The 16,919-nt window shown below is 42.6% G+C and overlaps 1 protein-coding gene across 1 annotated transcript in view; it reads right to left on the minus strand.

Moving 5' to 3' along the window:
• Window positions 1-16,919, minus strand: part of LOC142803214 (putative ATP-dependent DNA helicase HFM1) — a 1,032,948-nt gene that overhangs the window by 431,784 nt on the left and 584,245 nt on the right. Inside the window, exon 17 of the mRNA XM_075888308.1 lies at window positions 645-730. Within this exon, the coding sequence (XP_075744423.1) occupies window positions 645-730 (86 nt within the window). The remainder of the gene's footprint in view (window positions 1-644; window positions 731-16,919) is intronic.

Here is a 16,919-nt window from a genome sequence, read left to right on the forward strand (position 1 = left end):
TACAAATTTAGATGGTTAACTATTTCTGTTCCTTTCTCATTGTCATTCACTTCTGGGTCATTTATCAGTACTTTCTGATTGTTTTTACTACAATGATTTTATTGCGTGTTAATACTATCGTATTACTCCTCTTTGTTATTGCATAACATTTGAGTGTATTTTTTGGTGTCTGAGTTACATAAATGAGTATTTTCTTATGACTCACCTTTACTTTTGTTTTCGCCTTTCTGCTATATAGGCATCATCAACACCGTTCAAGATTCCGTGCCCTTAGTTCTCTTGTACTGATTATTTTTTACCACGACTTCTTTTATTTGAATGCATCTTATCAGGCCAAAACGGTTAGACTAGTCCGTCTAGCTTTTCCGTTTTTTTTTTTGTGCCACCGTAGAGCGCCGCAAAAGCATGATGGCATACTAGTGAGCCATCAATAATGGCTTTGCTGAATAATTTTCCATAGTTGGTATAACTCCGAGCTCTCTCGAAACCACGCCACATATCTATGCCGCTCTTGCACCATGAACTCTCAGCGTCTGCTCTTGCTTAGTGCGTACAATCACGATTTGCCGAAAGTATATATCACGCTAAATGTGGCCATCGGTCAAAAAAGGCAGACGTCTGCAACAAATATAGGTCACACGCACCAGTTCAAGTTCTCTGGGATCCGCTCTGGCCAGCTTCTCCAGGGTGATGAAACCAGCACGCACAAGGCTGCTCGACAGCGCCGGACCTATGAAATCATTCGAAGACAAGTTAGTATTTCTTTCACATTTTCACAATTCACATACTTCAATCGTTATTACAAGGAGCCGGTGGATGAAAATGGTTGGTAAAAAACCACCGAAAACTACGCTAAAGCCAAATTTTGAGTTACGTGTTAAAATGCGAATATTACTAGTGTTTTTCACTTGGCTCACATTGGCACGATTATACAATAGAAGCAATGGCTGTTGGGTCATTCCACGCCTGACGTCCAAGCCATTTTGGCAACTATCACAAGTGTATTTTAAAAAAAATTCGCCGAGATTTACTGCATTAAAAAGTTAACTGCTAAACTGTTTCGGAGGCAAATATTTTTCGGTCACGTGGCTGCCTGCTGAACTTCCCGGAATGTCGTCTGAGTGTTTTATAAAAATATTTCATAAAAAGCTCTTCTTTTTTCATGCCGAAACTTGGTCTCCAAGTAAAGGGCTTGTGTAAAGTGTTTGAAGCTCAGTAATGTTATTACCATTTTTCGACCACATACGCCTCAAATAATTAGACCAAAATGTGCTATATCGACATTTTTCTATATCAATACAGCACTTTGAATGCATATCTGAGGAGAGAATACTTAGTCCACTTACAGTACACTTTGACGAAAAAATATTTTAGACCTTTCAAGCTGTCAAATTTTGCGAGTAAAAGTCGCGAATTTCACAAAATAGTTGTTTTTGCCCGTAATGAGACGCAGCTTGCACCATATGGTGCTTGAATTAAAAATAACCTTCTTACTTAACTTGAAATCAAATAAACAGCTCTTTTCATGTGCCGAATTTTGTCATAGCACTTTGTGTTTTGAGAAAAAGAGCGCAGCATATCCACGCAGTGAATGATCTCAAAAATACTTCTTTTTGGGGCTGATTGGTGCATACTTGATGCGTAAGACTGAGGCGCAAAAAAACATATCGTGAAGCAGGAAGACCAGAAGAGAAGAAAGAAAAGCGCCAACTACCAATTGTTTGACGACCGTCTAAGAAACGCACAGCAAAGACGACAAAACCGCGCATCCGTGCACAACCAACAAACATCGCACATCGTCCTGATCAAGGCACTAAGTTATCAAAAATGCATTTCCGTTGCGTACAACAGAATATATGTATCCCTGATAGAATCGGGCCCTTTCTTTTTGATAAAATAGGCTTCAAAAAGCTCTCTATCTGTTTTTTTTTTGCTCCTACCAACAATCACCGTTTTTTCAAACAATGGCACACATCCGCAGGCTTTAGAGTGCGCTGGAAGATGCGCATGATCACTTATGCCTAAACTATTGGCATGCTCCCTCAGTCTGTCAATAATGCAACACCCCGTTTACCGATATAGAGCTTCCAACAGCTTAGCGGGAGTCCCATGTACCACGCCTTGTGCGCAGCGCCTAAAAAGTCTTGTATGCTGCTTCTGGCAGCCCCTTTGCTCATCGCATGTGATACGCGGGCACAATTGAGCAAGTTTGTGGGGAGCTGAAAAAACGACCAGAACGCCGCAACGGGAAGCCACCTTCTTGAGGTTATGGCTCACACGGTGTATATACGGGACCACCTCCGGCTTAACCCGCTCTTTCTCCTTCGGACGCTCATTTGCATTAGCTACTCTGCCTATCACCATCTGCATCAGGGATTCCACCACGGAACTAACTACGGACTGAGGGTAGCCGGCCTTGGAAAGTTTTTGAAGTTGACGCATAAAGCTAGCTTGCATATTATGCTCACACGATCTGCGTAGTGCCAGCTCTAAGCAAAGTAGAGCGATTCCGCGTTTCACAGTCTTTTAATGCGCTGAATCGTAAAGCAACAACTCCTTCTTACACCGAGGGAGGTACGCGCAGCATACGTGACCAGCCGAAATTGTCAGGTTGAGGTCCAAAAACTGCAAGGAGCTACCTTCCGGAAGTTTCTTAGTGAACGTGAGCCCCTTAGCATATGCTCTAAAAACATATAAAACCTGCTCAACCATCACAGAAAAAGGAAAAGGGCATCTATTGTCAATAACAACTAAAACATTCATCTACATATCTAAATACAATAAGAACATTTGGATGAGATGAAGTAAAAACAGTTTGTAGTGCGTGGTCAAAAGATGACAAAAAGACGTCACATAAAATCGGTGCTACCCGTGACCCAATGCAGATGCCCTTCCTCTGAAAAACATGCCATGTTCAAAAGAAACGAAAGTGTGGTTAAGATATGCTTCTAAGAGGGTAACAAAGTTAGCGGACGACATCTTCGATTTAGACACAAAGGTGGCTTCGCCACTATCTTCTATACACTGCTTAACTGCCCGAAGTAGCTCCGGATGTGGAACCGAGTAAAAAAGGTCACCTACATCTACGGAAAAAAGGTTTCCTCGGAATTTCATGGTTTCTTCGGAATAACCCAAATACTTCATCAGAATTTTTCGTCAAGAAAGGGTCATGAACTTCAAGAAGGTTTAGGGCTTTGAGCAAAAAACTGCTAACCTGGTGTATTCAAGTTCCACCCTCACTAATGATGGTGCGAAAAGGTAAGTCTGCTGTATGCGTCTTAGCACTGAAAAAAGCAGTGAGGGAATCCTTTTTGCTCATGCTTATCTGTTTAGCCAAAAATTCGCACCCAACTTCTTCACACAAAGAGACAACCTTTCTCTTGACCCTAGATAGCCTCACTTTTACAGGCTTGAAGTTCTTGTTGATAGCTTCTCTTGCTTTTTCATTATAAGAACTCCTGGATAAGGCCACAAACCCACCTTTCTTTTCTGAAAGCATCAGACAGAGTTCATTGTCTCTAAATTGTGTCACTACACTTTTTAACACACGCACTTGTCGCCCAGAATCAGCTTTCGGGGCAGCCTTGTGTACACTGTCAACGCCTCCCTGCAGGCAGCGTTCGCGTTGTTCTTGTGGCGCTTTTTTTGCTAATTGCGGATTCCACGCAAGAAGGTCCTGTGCCGCAACTTTAGGCTGTAAGCCATATTTAGGACCCTGATGCGTACACGGTGTGTCAGAACATTGTGGCGGCGACATAACAAGCGCATTATCTAGGATTTTGCATTAGAAATGGAATCCCGCCCCGTGAAGTCACTTCGCTCTTCGGCGCCGTTACTCCTTCATGGGGCCATATTAGAAGAATGGTCAAGATTTGGCGTTCTGAGCTGGGCCACCAAGTGAGGTTGTTCAACGACATTCTCAGGTGCCTGTGCCACACTAATTTTCCTACATGGGTGGCTACCAGGAAGCTAAATAACTTCCGCAAGGTGGTGTATACTGCCATTGAAAGCACGTGGAGTTGTATGCTATGCTATATGCTGAGGAGTATGACCAAGACATCCACAAAAAAAAAAGACCGTACCGAGAGGCTAAGAATTATAAGGGATACCAACGTTGATGATAATATAGTATTTCTCCTCAATAAGGGTCCTAAATATGGCTTAGAGCCTAAAGTTGCGGCACAGGACCTTCTTGCGTGGAATCCGCAATTAGCAAGAAAGGCGCCACTGAGACAACAGGAACGCTGCCTGCAGGAAGGCGTTGACAGTCTAAACAAGGCTGCCCCGAAGGCTGATTCTAGGCGACAAGTGTGTGTGTTGCAACGTGTAGGACATATTTTAGAGACAATGAACTCTGTCTGATGCTTTCAGATAAGGAAGGTAGGTTTGTGGCCTTATCCACGAACTCCTATAATGAAAAAGCAAGAGAAGCTATCAACAAGGATTTCAAGCCTGTAAAAGTGAGGGTATCTAAGGTCAGGAGAAAGGTTGTCTCTTTGTGTGAAGAATTTGGGTGCGAATCTTTGGATAAACAGATAAGCATGAGCAAAAAGGACTATTTTACTGCTTTCTTCAGTGCTAAGACGCATAAAGCCAACGTACCTTTCCGCACCATCATTAGTGAGCGTGCAACTTGGCAACAGCAGGTTAGCAGTTTTTTGCTCAAAGCCCTAAACCTTCTTGAAGTTCATGACCCTTTCTTGACGAAAAATTCTAATGAAGTATTTGGGTTATTCCGAAGAAACCATGAAATTCCGAGGAAACCTTTTTTCCGTAAATGTAGGTGACCTTTTTTACTCGGTTCCGCATCCGGAGCTACTTCGGGCAGTTAAGCAGTGTATAGAAGATAGTGGCGAAGCCACCTTTGTGTCTAAATTGAAGATGTCGTCCGCTAATTTTGTTACCCTCTTAGAAGCATATCTCAACCACACTTTCGTTTCTTTTGAACATGGCATGTTTTTACAGAGGAAGGGCATCAGCATTGGGTCACAGGTAGCACCGGTTTTATGTGACGTCTTTTTATCATCCTTTGGCCACGCACTACAAAGTGTTTTTGCTTCATCTCATCCAAATGTTCTTAAAGTATTTAGATATGTAGATGATTATTTAGTTGTTATTGACAACAGATGCCTTTTTCCTTTTCTTGTGATGGTAAGCAGGTTTTAGAGGTTTTTAGAGCAAATGCTCAAGGGCTCGCGTTCACTAATGAACTTCCGGAAGATAGCTCCTTGCAGTTGTTAGACCTTAACCTGACAATTTCGGTTGGTCACGTATGCTGTGCGTACCTTGCTCAGAGTAAAAAGGAGTTGTTGCTTTACGATTCAGCGCAATCAAAGACTGTGAAACGCGGAATCGCTCTATTTTGCTTAGAGCTGGCACTACGCAGATCGTGTGAGCATGTTATGCAAGCTAGCTTTATGCGGCAACTAGAAAGACTTTCCAAGGCCGGCTACCCTCAGTCCGTAGTTAGTTCCGTGGTGGAACCCCTGCTGCAGAAGGTGAAAGGCAGAGTGTCTATTGCAAATGCGCGCCCGAAGGAGATAGAGCGGGTTAAGCCTGAGGTGGTCCCGCATATACGCAGTGTGAACCATAACCTCAAGAAGGTGGCTTCCCGTTACGGCGTTCCGGTCGTTTTTTCAGCTCCCCACAATCTTGCTCAATTGTGCCCGCGTATCACATGCGATGAGCAAAGGGGCTGCCAGAAGCAGCACACAAGACTCTTTAGGCACTGCGCACAAGGCGCAGTATGTGGGACTCCCTTAGGCTGTGGCAAGTTCTATATCGGTCAAACGGGGCGTTGCATTAATGAGAGACTGAGGGAGCATGCCAATAGTTTAGGCAAAAGTAATCATGGGGATCTTCCAGCGCACTGCAAAGCCTGCACATGTGTGCCATTGTTTGACAAAACGGTGATTCTTGGTAGGGGCAAAAAACAAACAACTAGAGAGCTCTTGGGAGCCTACTTTATCAAAAACAAAGAGCCCGATTGTATCAGTGATACATCTATTGTGTTGCACGATACAGAAATGCATTTTTTGGATAACTTAGTGCCTTAATCATGACGCTGTGCGATGTTTGTTGGCTGTACACGCATGCGCGGTTTTGTCTTCTTTCCTGCGCGTTTCCTAGATGGCCAATAAACAGTTGGTAGTTGGCGCTGTTCTGTCTTCTCTTCTGCTCTTCTGCTTCACGATATGTTTTTTTTTTTTTGCAGTGAATGATGCTGAGTGTGGCGAAGCATCCGTCGGTCTGGACGCACAAATGGATGGATAGACAGACTGACGCACATATGGAGGGACTGACTCGCGGACAGCCGGAAGCCCGGATGAACGGATGCACAGACGAACAGACGAAAGCACAAATGTACGGACGAACGACTCGCCCCATTAATCAACATTCTGTCCATGTTTATGCTGTGAAAACCAGTAACGCCATCTATTGTGCAACTTATAAAATTGCTACATAGTACAGAAGAGTGAACTACCAGTGGCCTAGAGAGCTTTGCCCCAAAATGATTTTTGAAAGAAATTCCCCATTCGCAGCTATATTGTCCTTTCTTCATACAGCAGCGGACGCCTCGAAGTTCTCCATTGCCGTTGATAGAAAAATTCAAATAATATTTTATCCCTTAAAATATAAATTGTAAGGATGAAACTTTTCACATACAAAGAACTGTTTATTTGCTTTCAAATTAGGTAAAAGGTAATTTTAATTGGACCTCTACATAGTACAAATTGCGTCTCAGTATGTACAAAATTTGTTCTTCTGTGAAATGAGTGATCTTTTCTCGTAAAGTTTAACAGCTTGAAATGTCTAAAACATTTTTTCATCAAAATATCTTTTCTGTGAAGTAAGCAGTCACAGCTTATATATAGATACAAAGTGCAGTATCCCTATGAGAGTGTGGCCAAAAAATTGTATCAATATTACTCAGTTTCAAACACCTTACATAAGCCCCTTTACCTAACATGTACCAAACTTGGCATAGAAAGAAGGAGTGGTGCTTGTAAAATGTTTTTTCACAAACAACACTCAGACAACATTCTGAGAAGTTTAAAAGGCAACTACGTAACCAAAGAAATTTTTTTCTCTTCGATATATTCTAGCAGTTCACTATTTTCAGTGCGTGGAATCAGGACAAGTTTTTTAAAACACATTTACCATAGACGCCAAATTGTCTGGGAAATTCGCAATAAATTGACCCTGTTACTTTCACTAAATGACCATTGCATACTGCTTAATTAGGCCCATTTGTTTCAATCATGCTGGCTGGCTGAGAAAGCATATCTGTTTCTCGTTGCAGCGTAGGCTGTTTAGTGGTTGGGCGTGATGTGTTCCCAGATAGATATGTTGCCTAGTCTTATATTTTGTCTGCAACGTATGCTTAGATACCGTGCAGTAGATATCACATTAGAGTGTTTTTGTGCAACAAAAAAAAACTAATGATATGCTTCACATAGCGAAAATACCTTTATCGTCTGAAGTACTTAGGGAAGTTAAATGCCAATGCGAGGCAAGGGCAATATATCTCTGAATGACCAGAATAATGTGAAAGTTACACATAATAGAAACAAGCGGAATAAGATAAAATGTGGTCGAACGTTAGAGCTTATGCTCAAACAAGCGTTTGCACTGTTCAAGTAGGCAATTTGGTCACACACACAGACGAAAGGTGCGCTCAAACACAAGTCCAGCTTCAGTGCTCAATGCGCTACACAGGCACGGTTGCCGGCTGTGTAACGCTACGTTGCGGGTGATCGAAAATACCGGTAAAGACGAATTTAACGAAATCGAATGTATTAGCAGGTAGGCAGACTTCGCAAGGCGCACCTAACGCGAGGCAATATGCTGTGTTGTCCCCCAATGCATCAACCCGAATTATCACGGTACAAGGAGGAAGGAAAGGTAAGGAGAGGGCATGCCCAGCCGGCGCAGGGCGTAAAAAATGAGGCGGAAATGACATCATGGCAGCCATATTCACTAGGCACAATGGTGGCGTTGCTATAGTTACGTGTTGTGCAGTGGAGCTGGTCTAGCAGTGAGTGGCCGCGGCTGGCGGCGGAATGTGTGCCTCCCCAGGTCTCGTGCTGAGCCGTGGCGGCCAATATCTGTGCTCTGCGCCCTGTTATTGGTTACGCAGTGTTCTCCTGGCTGTTACATTACTCTTAGCAACGTTTACAAATCCCTTTGCCCATCACGGGGTTTTGACAGTGCGTTGAACAAGTGCATAACCATGTGTCGTGCGGCAGATGACGCGGATGAAGCAGTTAGTGTTCAGTGAAATCGCGTTGGGCACCATGACGAAGCTGAATTACGACGAACGCCTTGCAGGTCAGTGATGGTTGAGCAGTGCTCCTGCTTGTGACAACGGACGATGCTGTTGAGCCCAGCAAGACGCCGTGAGGACCATGTGCACAAACGTAGTTTCGTGTTGTGTGTGTACAGTAACAACTTGCATGTGCCTATTAAAACACCTTTTCTGTTCCGCTTGGTACACTCTCCACCAGCACTGCATGTAATCTCAACGTAACAGCAACCATGTTCAACTGTCACTAGCACCGTGCTCAGAGTCACCACGGTCGCAGAATGCTGACGCCGGTGAGTTTCACGCGGAACACGGACACAGTGGCAGGACGCTGCGTTGGCCACGTGGCGGAATGCAACCGTAGAAGGCGCACGACCGATCGTGTTGTCTGTACAGTTGCTGAATTAATAACGTGAAAGCACTCGCTGTTGTCAGTGCATCTAGGGCGCATTCTCTCGTAGTTGCTTCGTTGTCGGCTAGCTGTTACTCCCTGTTATTACTCGGACGATGCGATTTCGCTGAAGGTGTCCCGCTGGCTCAGAGTGATGAGTCCACGTGCTTTCCGAGCCGGAGAGGGAGTCGCGCCTTTTGCTTCGCATTCATATATAAACAAGAGAGGAGAATTTGCCTAGTCAATATGGCCGACTTCCAGCTTCATCGCGGCTTCACAACGAGTGAAGTAAGGGCCTTTCCTTACCTTTCCTTCCTCCGTGTCATGGTAGCTTTAGCGCACAAAGTGGAAAACCACCGAAAAGAACAACATAAACACCACGCCCTTATTTCCGTTCTCGGTATTTTGTGCAATGAAAAAATAGAGAGCAAATGAACTACCAACATGCCCAAGCCAGTGCGCCTTAGATAAGATGATGCTTAGAGCTAACAGGCGCCGTCCCTCGCATGTATTAATTAGTAAACTAAAATTGATCTTCATCGCGAGCGGGCCCAGCTAAACACCGCTGCCAACAGAGGGCACCGCAAAGAACTGTTCAAATTCTTCGGTGAACCACAGCCGCACATGCTCACTCTGCTTTGTACTCCAAACAATCCAAGAAAACAAAAAAACTTGCCCCCAATCACAATTCTCCATCATACCGGTGAAACAGTTCGGACAAGTATTCTCGCTAAGTAAAGAAATGCTGATTTGTCATCAACTCGTTAAAATCGAAATTGTTTGAAGGCGTTATTCTCGTGATCACGCAGTAATAAAGCGCTGAACGGAACAACGTGAGTGCGACACTCACTATTTCACTTCGTGTGCTCCACAATATCAATCCGCAAGTCCAGCATGCAGTATGGTGCATCTTAGCAATAATCAGCAATGACAGAACACACAGGTCGAGCACAGAGTGCAGGCACATTTCAAACTAAACAACGAATAATTAACCCTATCGATTGAGAAGCCACGCGCACCACACGCAGACACGGGAGAGTATTTTGCCAGCGCACTCTGTGACATGTAAGACGACGCCGGTTTCTTTCCCTCGCTCTGCGCCCACTGCGTGCACGCAGCGATCCCGGGCAGCCGATGTTGTCTAGGCGACGAGACTTGTTGGCGCCGGTAGCCCTCTCACACCGGCTAGATGCCGTTTAACGCCAGCTCCGGCCCTCTAATGATTGCGCGGGCGCCGCTTTTTTAAAGACGATAGCCTTTCTTGGGGACCTTCAACGCAAAAAGTTTTGTCTGTCTGTATGTTTGTCTGTCTGTCTGTTTCTAGAATTGTCTCTTTGTCCACCCCATCCACAGCACCCACTTTTTTCTCCAGATTTAGCGTTCATATTTGTGCAATTGTCAATCAAAAAGCAAATATTGCGCATGTCTGGGGCACTATAACAACACGTATATAATCTACATGTGCATCTTTTACCACAAAAAAGCTTACATCAGTAATATTAAGGACCATAGCGCTTATCACGCAGCGCTGACCATGCAAAGCTTGCACGAAAAGGCGAGTGTTACCAACGCTTTGCTACGACGAAATGGTGATGGCACCTACCCGTCACCTTGCGTTCTACACCTTATCAACTTATCACCTCTGAGACGGGCACGCACACCCGTTTTAGAGCCACGCTCATCGTTTTCTAAGAAAACTGCCAGATGGCGCTCATGTCGTACGCGTGACGTGACTTGATGTGCTCGTTCGCTTTCACTTCACGCTCGAGGCACTCTAACGTAGCGTCTCAAGAATACCATTCACCAATTTTCTTGCGCAGAACATCAAATAAATGGTTTGTTTACTCTCTGCACACGCATGACTATCGTCTTTTTACGGAATTCGCAGATTAACATGCAGCTACGGGGCCACTTTTTTTATTTTTTTTTGACAGTAATCTGTCACCTTACACTCATTCTTTAATATCGTATCTGAATCGCATTGAACATTTTGATGATGCACGGCGGCCAGCATAACCTGCTTGTCCGAGTTTGCATTTGCATATTCAGGAGCAATATTTAGCGCACCTTGAACGACCTAATATAATTGATTGATTGATTGATTTGTGGGGTTTAACATCCCAAAACCATCATACGATTATGAGAGACACCGTAGTGGAGGGCTCCGGAAATTTTGACCACCTGGGGTTCTTTAAACGTGCACCCAAATCGGAGTACACGGGCCTACACCATTTCCGCCTCCATCGGAAATGCAGCCGCCACAGCCGGGATTCAATCCCGCGAACTGCGGGTCAGCAGCAGAGTACCTTAGCCACTAGACCGCCGTGGTGGGGTCAAGTACCTAATATAGTGAATACTGATAAAAAAGCAAAGCGGGTTGCTTTTGCTTAGCTCTGTGGGTCTTTAGGGACTGCGCATTCAGGGTCACGCAGGCTATATTTTATCAGAACTTTCATATCGGTAAAAATATTGCTCCTTACAACATTGCATGCATCGGCCGTCACACTATTCGATGAGAACCTATTGCCATGTGTGTCCTGCGAGGAAGACGAAGACGACAGCGTATCGGCACGCTTTTATGCAAAAACAATAACGAGAAAGAAGGGGAACGTTCTTGCGTGCATTGAATAAGAATACTGACCTGCTGCTACTTTCTCAACCTGTTAAATACTACAGCTGTCTTCACGTCGCGACAATATATTTTTACTTAGCTTGCAGTCCTTGAAACAAGACCGTGGCTCAAAATATTTCATGAATGTTGATTTTCAGTACCCACAAAGTCAAGGCTTTGACTGAAGCACGTCTGCTGCGGAAGTAATATAAATTAAAAAAGGAAATCCACAAAGAAAGAGAGAGAGAAAGAAAACTGAAGAATGCGTTTCGGCTACCCTAAGGAGAGCTTTGTTCACAATTTAGTCAACAAGCCTCCTGTCTTCGTGAGCAAGGCTGCATCAAGGTCACCGAAACGTCTTTAATCTGCAGTTTCTTTATGGTCGGGGTCTTCTTCCTAATTTCCATAACGCACTTTTCAGGACCCATGAGTCGGAATATTCACTACAGTAAAAATATAACGTGCCTGCTAAAAGTACATACGTCAATGTTCGTTTTTAAGGGACCTGATGGCCCGTTGACGTGTTGAATATGGTCAAACAACTGTGCAGATGTTTGTTTTGTTTTTTATTTATTTTTTTTGCAGGTGGCAGACATTTTACCTTCAGCATTAAAAGCTTGAATCTTATGGGGGACGGGGGGAGAGAGTGAGAGTGTTCTATGCAAGGATACGCCAATGTGCGCCTTGTTCAGGCAGGTTAGTGCACTTTGTGAGCGTTGACTAAACCAGCAATTGACACAGATGAAAGGAAGAGATGCAACAAGATTGGCCCTTACTCTATTGGACAAGCGGCACTCCTGTTGTATCTTCTGTTCTATAGTAGTTTGCGTGCTTTAATGATGAAAACTACGTTTCAGTCACATTACTTCCTACTTCGATCCAACACTAGACCTGCAAGTAACTAGTAGTAGGAGCCTTGCTAGTATCAAGACGGTTAATATATACTAACAATATAAGCAGAACTGCCCGAAAATGTCTTGCGTTTGTAGCCTTGTTCATAACAACCGAAAAATAAGGGTGTAAATGGGGCGTTTTGACGGTGCCTTATTCGCGAACACCTCAAAATTTCAAAAGGGAGTGTAAAAAGGGCGTTCATTAGGGTGTTTCATTTGCGTACACCCCTTTTACATCATTTAGGGTGTAAAACTTTTGCAGTGTGGGTGCCCTACCAAGCGATTACAACTTCGTTTTGCGGAGCAGTAGGCCGAAAGCGCGCTTTACCTATTTTGCCAGTAGGTACCTGATGGCAGCGATTCTCTGCCGCCCACGGCAGCGGCGGATGCTCCACTATTTCACCATGGCTGTGGTATGTAGAAAGAAAATTACCTAAGTTTTAGGTTTGGTGGTCCCACGCCACCGATTTCCCACAGTGTGAGTGCCCTCACAAGTAACTACAACTTCGTTCTGCCGAGCACCAGGCTGGAAGCGCGCTTGTACCTATTTAGCCATTAGGCACCTGGCGGCAACGATTTTTGCCTCCCACAGCAGCGGCGGTGCTTAACTGTTTGACCAAGGCTGTGGTAGTTTAAGGCACGCTGAAGGGCCTTCACAGAACCTTATGGGGCCACATTTCCAGATGAGTGCCCAGAAACAACCGAGCGCTAGGTAGGTGTCCTTCTCTACCTATTGGGAAAAAATTGTGGGTTCCTGGTCGGCACTGGGAATTGAACCCGGCACCTTCCGTATTGGGAGCTGGCGCTCTAACCATGTAGGCAAACCCGTAGTGACCTAATGTATATGAAACTGTGTGTGTTGAGTGTAGTGTCTGCGTGTGTTACTTTCCGCTCAGCATTGTTCACTGCTGTAGGATAACTTGAATACTTTTGTGCGTTGTACTTTTGGTTAGAATTTTTTTTCGTTTGCATTATGATTTGTATGCTCGGTATGGCGTAGTCTTGTTTAAAGCAGCCATATTCATTGTCTTTTCTGATTTCACTGTGTAGGGCTTGTGTCTTTGAACAATGTGTGAAATGTATTTCAGTACTCCATCTTGTGTCGACGTTTTCGCTAAGAGTAGAAATAAATAGATAAATAAATAAATAAATAAATAATTTTGACACAGCCCGTCGAGAGAATAAACGAGGTGGCGTTGTTGCAACTTATATTTATGATAGCCTTGAATTTGATATCGTAAAAGATTATGGCGTTGTAAAATCTAATTTCGCAGCAATCATGGGGAGGTCAGCAAAATTGCTCTTAGATATAATCTACAGGCCTCTTTCCGGAACTGTGTCATCCTTTTTGTACTTTGTTCGAGATATACTGCCATTTTGAGAACGCCAAAACATACGCGTGATCCTAACGGATGATTTCAACGTAGTATACTTAGCCACATTGTTGACACCATATGCTCTCTTTTGGCAATAAGAACAAATTTCACGTGCCTTCACCGGTGAGGGAAGTGTCTGAAATCCTTCTTTATTTGCATTTCACCAACTTTAAAAGTACATATGTGCATGTGTTGTAGTAATTGATATCAGTAATCAATTCCGATCTTTGCGTTCATAACGTCACTTAAAATGAAGCGAAAAAAAATCAACCTTAATTTGTACAAAAATATTTCTACTAAAAAAATTCAGACTTCAAAGATTAGTTATTACGGCAGAGAAAGGTGAAATATCACAAATCAATTACCCTGTGGGTGCTTGTGACATATTTATTTTGAAAATAACACAACTATATCAGAAGGTTCTTCCTCTTGTATTGCTCCAAACAAACGAAAAAAGCTAGAAAGCCGGAGATAGATGCATCACTTCTACTAAAGAAAATAAAAGAAAAGAATAAACGTTTTAGTCAATTTATTAAACAAAGCAAATCGACAACTTGCATCAGCTCTGGTAGATTAAAATAAATTGGACTCTAATATAAAGCAGGCACGCACAAAGTACTACTAACTCAAGTTTTATGAGGTCTAGAATACTAAGAGCGATCTTTCATTTTCATCAAATAAAAAGACTTTCAACGAGCTTCTGATAGAAGGCAAATCTTGCTCTGGTACATAACTCGCTGACTTGTTCAAAAACTATTTTTTATGTCTGGGGCTTGCGAAATCTCCGCTAGCACCGAAACAGGCTGTAAACCTTATATTACGAAGGGTATTACAAAATCAATTTTTCGCCCCCACTGATGAATAAGAAATACATTCCTTCATTGTGAATTTATCTAATAATTCTGCGGAAGTTGTTGACTGTATTAGAGCAGGGCCAATAAAAGCAATCTCGCAGTATAATAGTAGGCCGCTCTCAGATATATACAAATAGATATTAAGCCGCGGAATATTTCCTGATAAGTCGAAAATAGCCAAGGTGTCAATGAATTACAATGGTGGTAATGTAAATGATCGAAATAATTATAGACCCACATCAGCCTTGACCATATTTTTAAACGTTATAGAACGAGTCATCTCAACCTTTTGTAGCCAAGAAAATATATTAACAAGACAGCAAGATGGCTTTCAGGGGAAAAAAGGTACAAAACAAGCTTTGCTGTCTACCAAGGAGAAAACAACAGATCATTTTGAAAAGAAATTCTGCTCGCTTGGAATATTCCTGCATTTGAAAAAGGCTTTCGATTCGAAGAAACATGAAATTCTTCAAAACAATTGATTTATTACGGAATAAGATGTATTTCACCCAAAAGTAATAGGTTTTATCTAACAAATCAATCTCAGTATTGTGACAAGCAGCACGCGGTATCAAAAATAGATAAGATTAAATAAGGGATTCCTGAGGGATATGTAATTGGTCTGCTGCAGTTCTTTTTATATAAAAACAATATTGTAAATATATTACGAACTCCAGACAAGGTTTTATATGAGACGACACAAACAAGTTTTTTCTATGGAAAAAATATTGACAGTTTGGAAGAACAAGCAAACGGGTGGATCAAGCACCTTTCAGTATGGTTATTATGAAATAAGCTCGAACTAAATACATAAAAACAAGATAAGTTATCTTCCTGTCAAAAAATATATCTATACCCCATGGCATCGGAGCGAAATTTTGTGGACACTTTAATGAACGGGTCAAATGCGAAAAGTTTCTTGGTAGTAATTTTTATGAAACAATCGACTGGCAAATCACATAAACACAAACGCGCACTTGTTTTTCATGCTTGATTGGGGTAATTGAAAAATCAGATACTTCTTACCTATTTGGGTAACGAAGCAACTGCGTTATTTATTAGTGTATTCATGTATCAATTATTGTTTTCTAGTATGAGGTAACTACTAAGACAAACAAAAAATGCATTCATAAACTACAGAAAAGAATCCTACGAATAATTGAAGGGATTCGTTCTAGAACGCGTTCTATCACACCCTTCTCAAAAGCAACATAATATTGTTTCAGAACGCCCTGAGCAAAAAAAATATTGATGATCTTATATGATAAATCAAAATCTAACGCTGCCGCATTTCACGATACATATTCTCGAAAACAGAATACGTACAACTTTAGATGCATAACATACAGAAGCGAAAGAATACGAAAAAACTATCGTAAACAAAGGCTACACCATATGATCCTTGTACTGTTGATTGCATATCCCGCAATTACCACCATAGTGAAAAAGAGCTGCTCAGTAACTGCGGTTGAAAAACTAAATACACACATATCTAGTAATGCTTCAAAAATAACTTTCCTCTCTCTAAGAAATCACAGAGGTTTTCTTTATGTTCGGCAATTTTTTTATATTGACGTGTATAAATATCTGTTTCATTTTAGTTTATAGAGTTGTAATCTCATGTTGTTATTGAGAAAATCTCAATATTTTTACACACTCATTTGTTTTATTGTCTGAAAAAAATGTCACACTACAACTTAGGTTTTACAGACTGGTCTGGAAACATGAGTATTTTCCTAACGATGTTTCATGAACCCTCATGAAAAGGGTTAAACTGTCACTACGTGTTTTATAGTGTTTAGCGTATGCACATTACTGCCCCTTGTGTGCCTTATTGACTAAGACGAGTAATAGCACGCCATCAGGTATTCATTGGCCTTTTTGCCTACTCTGTCCTTTACATGTCACCGCGTACTCTGTAAGTCATTTAGGATTGAATTATGAATATTATGAATAAAGTACAGTTTATTTATATGGGCGGAGCAAATCTACAGAGAAAAAAAAAGCCCATTTGAGACTATATACACTCAAGCATAGAGCATAGACAGCCTCTCGTACACCTTGGGGCGACATTCTCAAACAAGCACGAAGTTACATAGAAAAGAGCAAAACCAATTTTTTTGCCAGGTGCTAGTTTCGGACAGCGCGACAGCCTTATCGACCATACGAAAGAGCGCCGCGGGCCGAAGAAAACAGTGGCCCACGCCCCCCTCTGGAAACACGCTCTCCGTGCGATTGCGAAGGCCGGAGAAAAACCCGCCATGCGCCCGCTATCTCGGAGGCCATGGTCTAACTTTGTGAGCGACTTTTCTAGGAAGGGCGTAGAAATGTTTAAACATGTTTTTTTATTTATGTTCAGTCTCTATCTATTGGTGGGATGGATGCCCACAACCCTGGTAGGCGGATGCGGTGACAGTTGTACCGCCGGTAAAAATCGGAAACTGAAACCACGTGCGCGTTTGCCAGGCTTGACAAGTTTTGTTTTTTAA

Source organism: Rhipicephalus microplus, chromosome 3 (assembly GCF_043290135.1).
Source record: "Rhipicephalus microplus isolate Deutch F79 chromosome 3, USDA_Rmic, whole genome shotgun sequence".
NCBI classification, from domain to species: domain Eukaryota; kingdom Metazoa; phylum Arthropoda; class Arachnida; order Ixodida; family Ixodidae; genus Rhipicephalus; species Rhipicephalus microplus.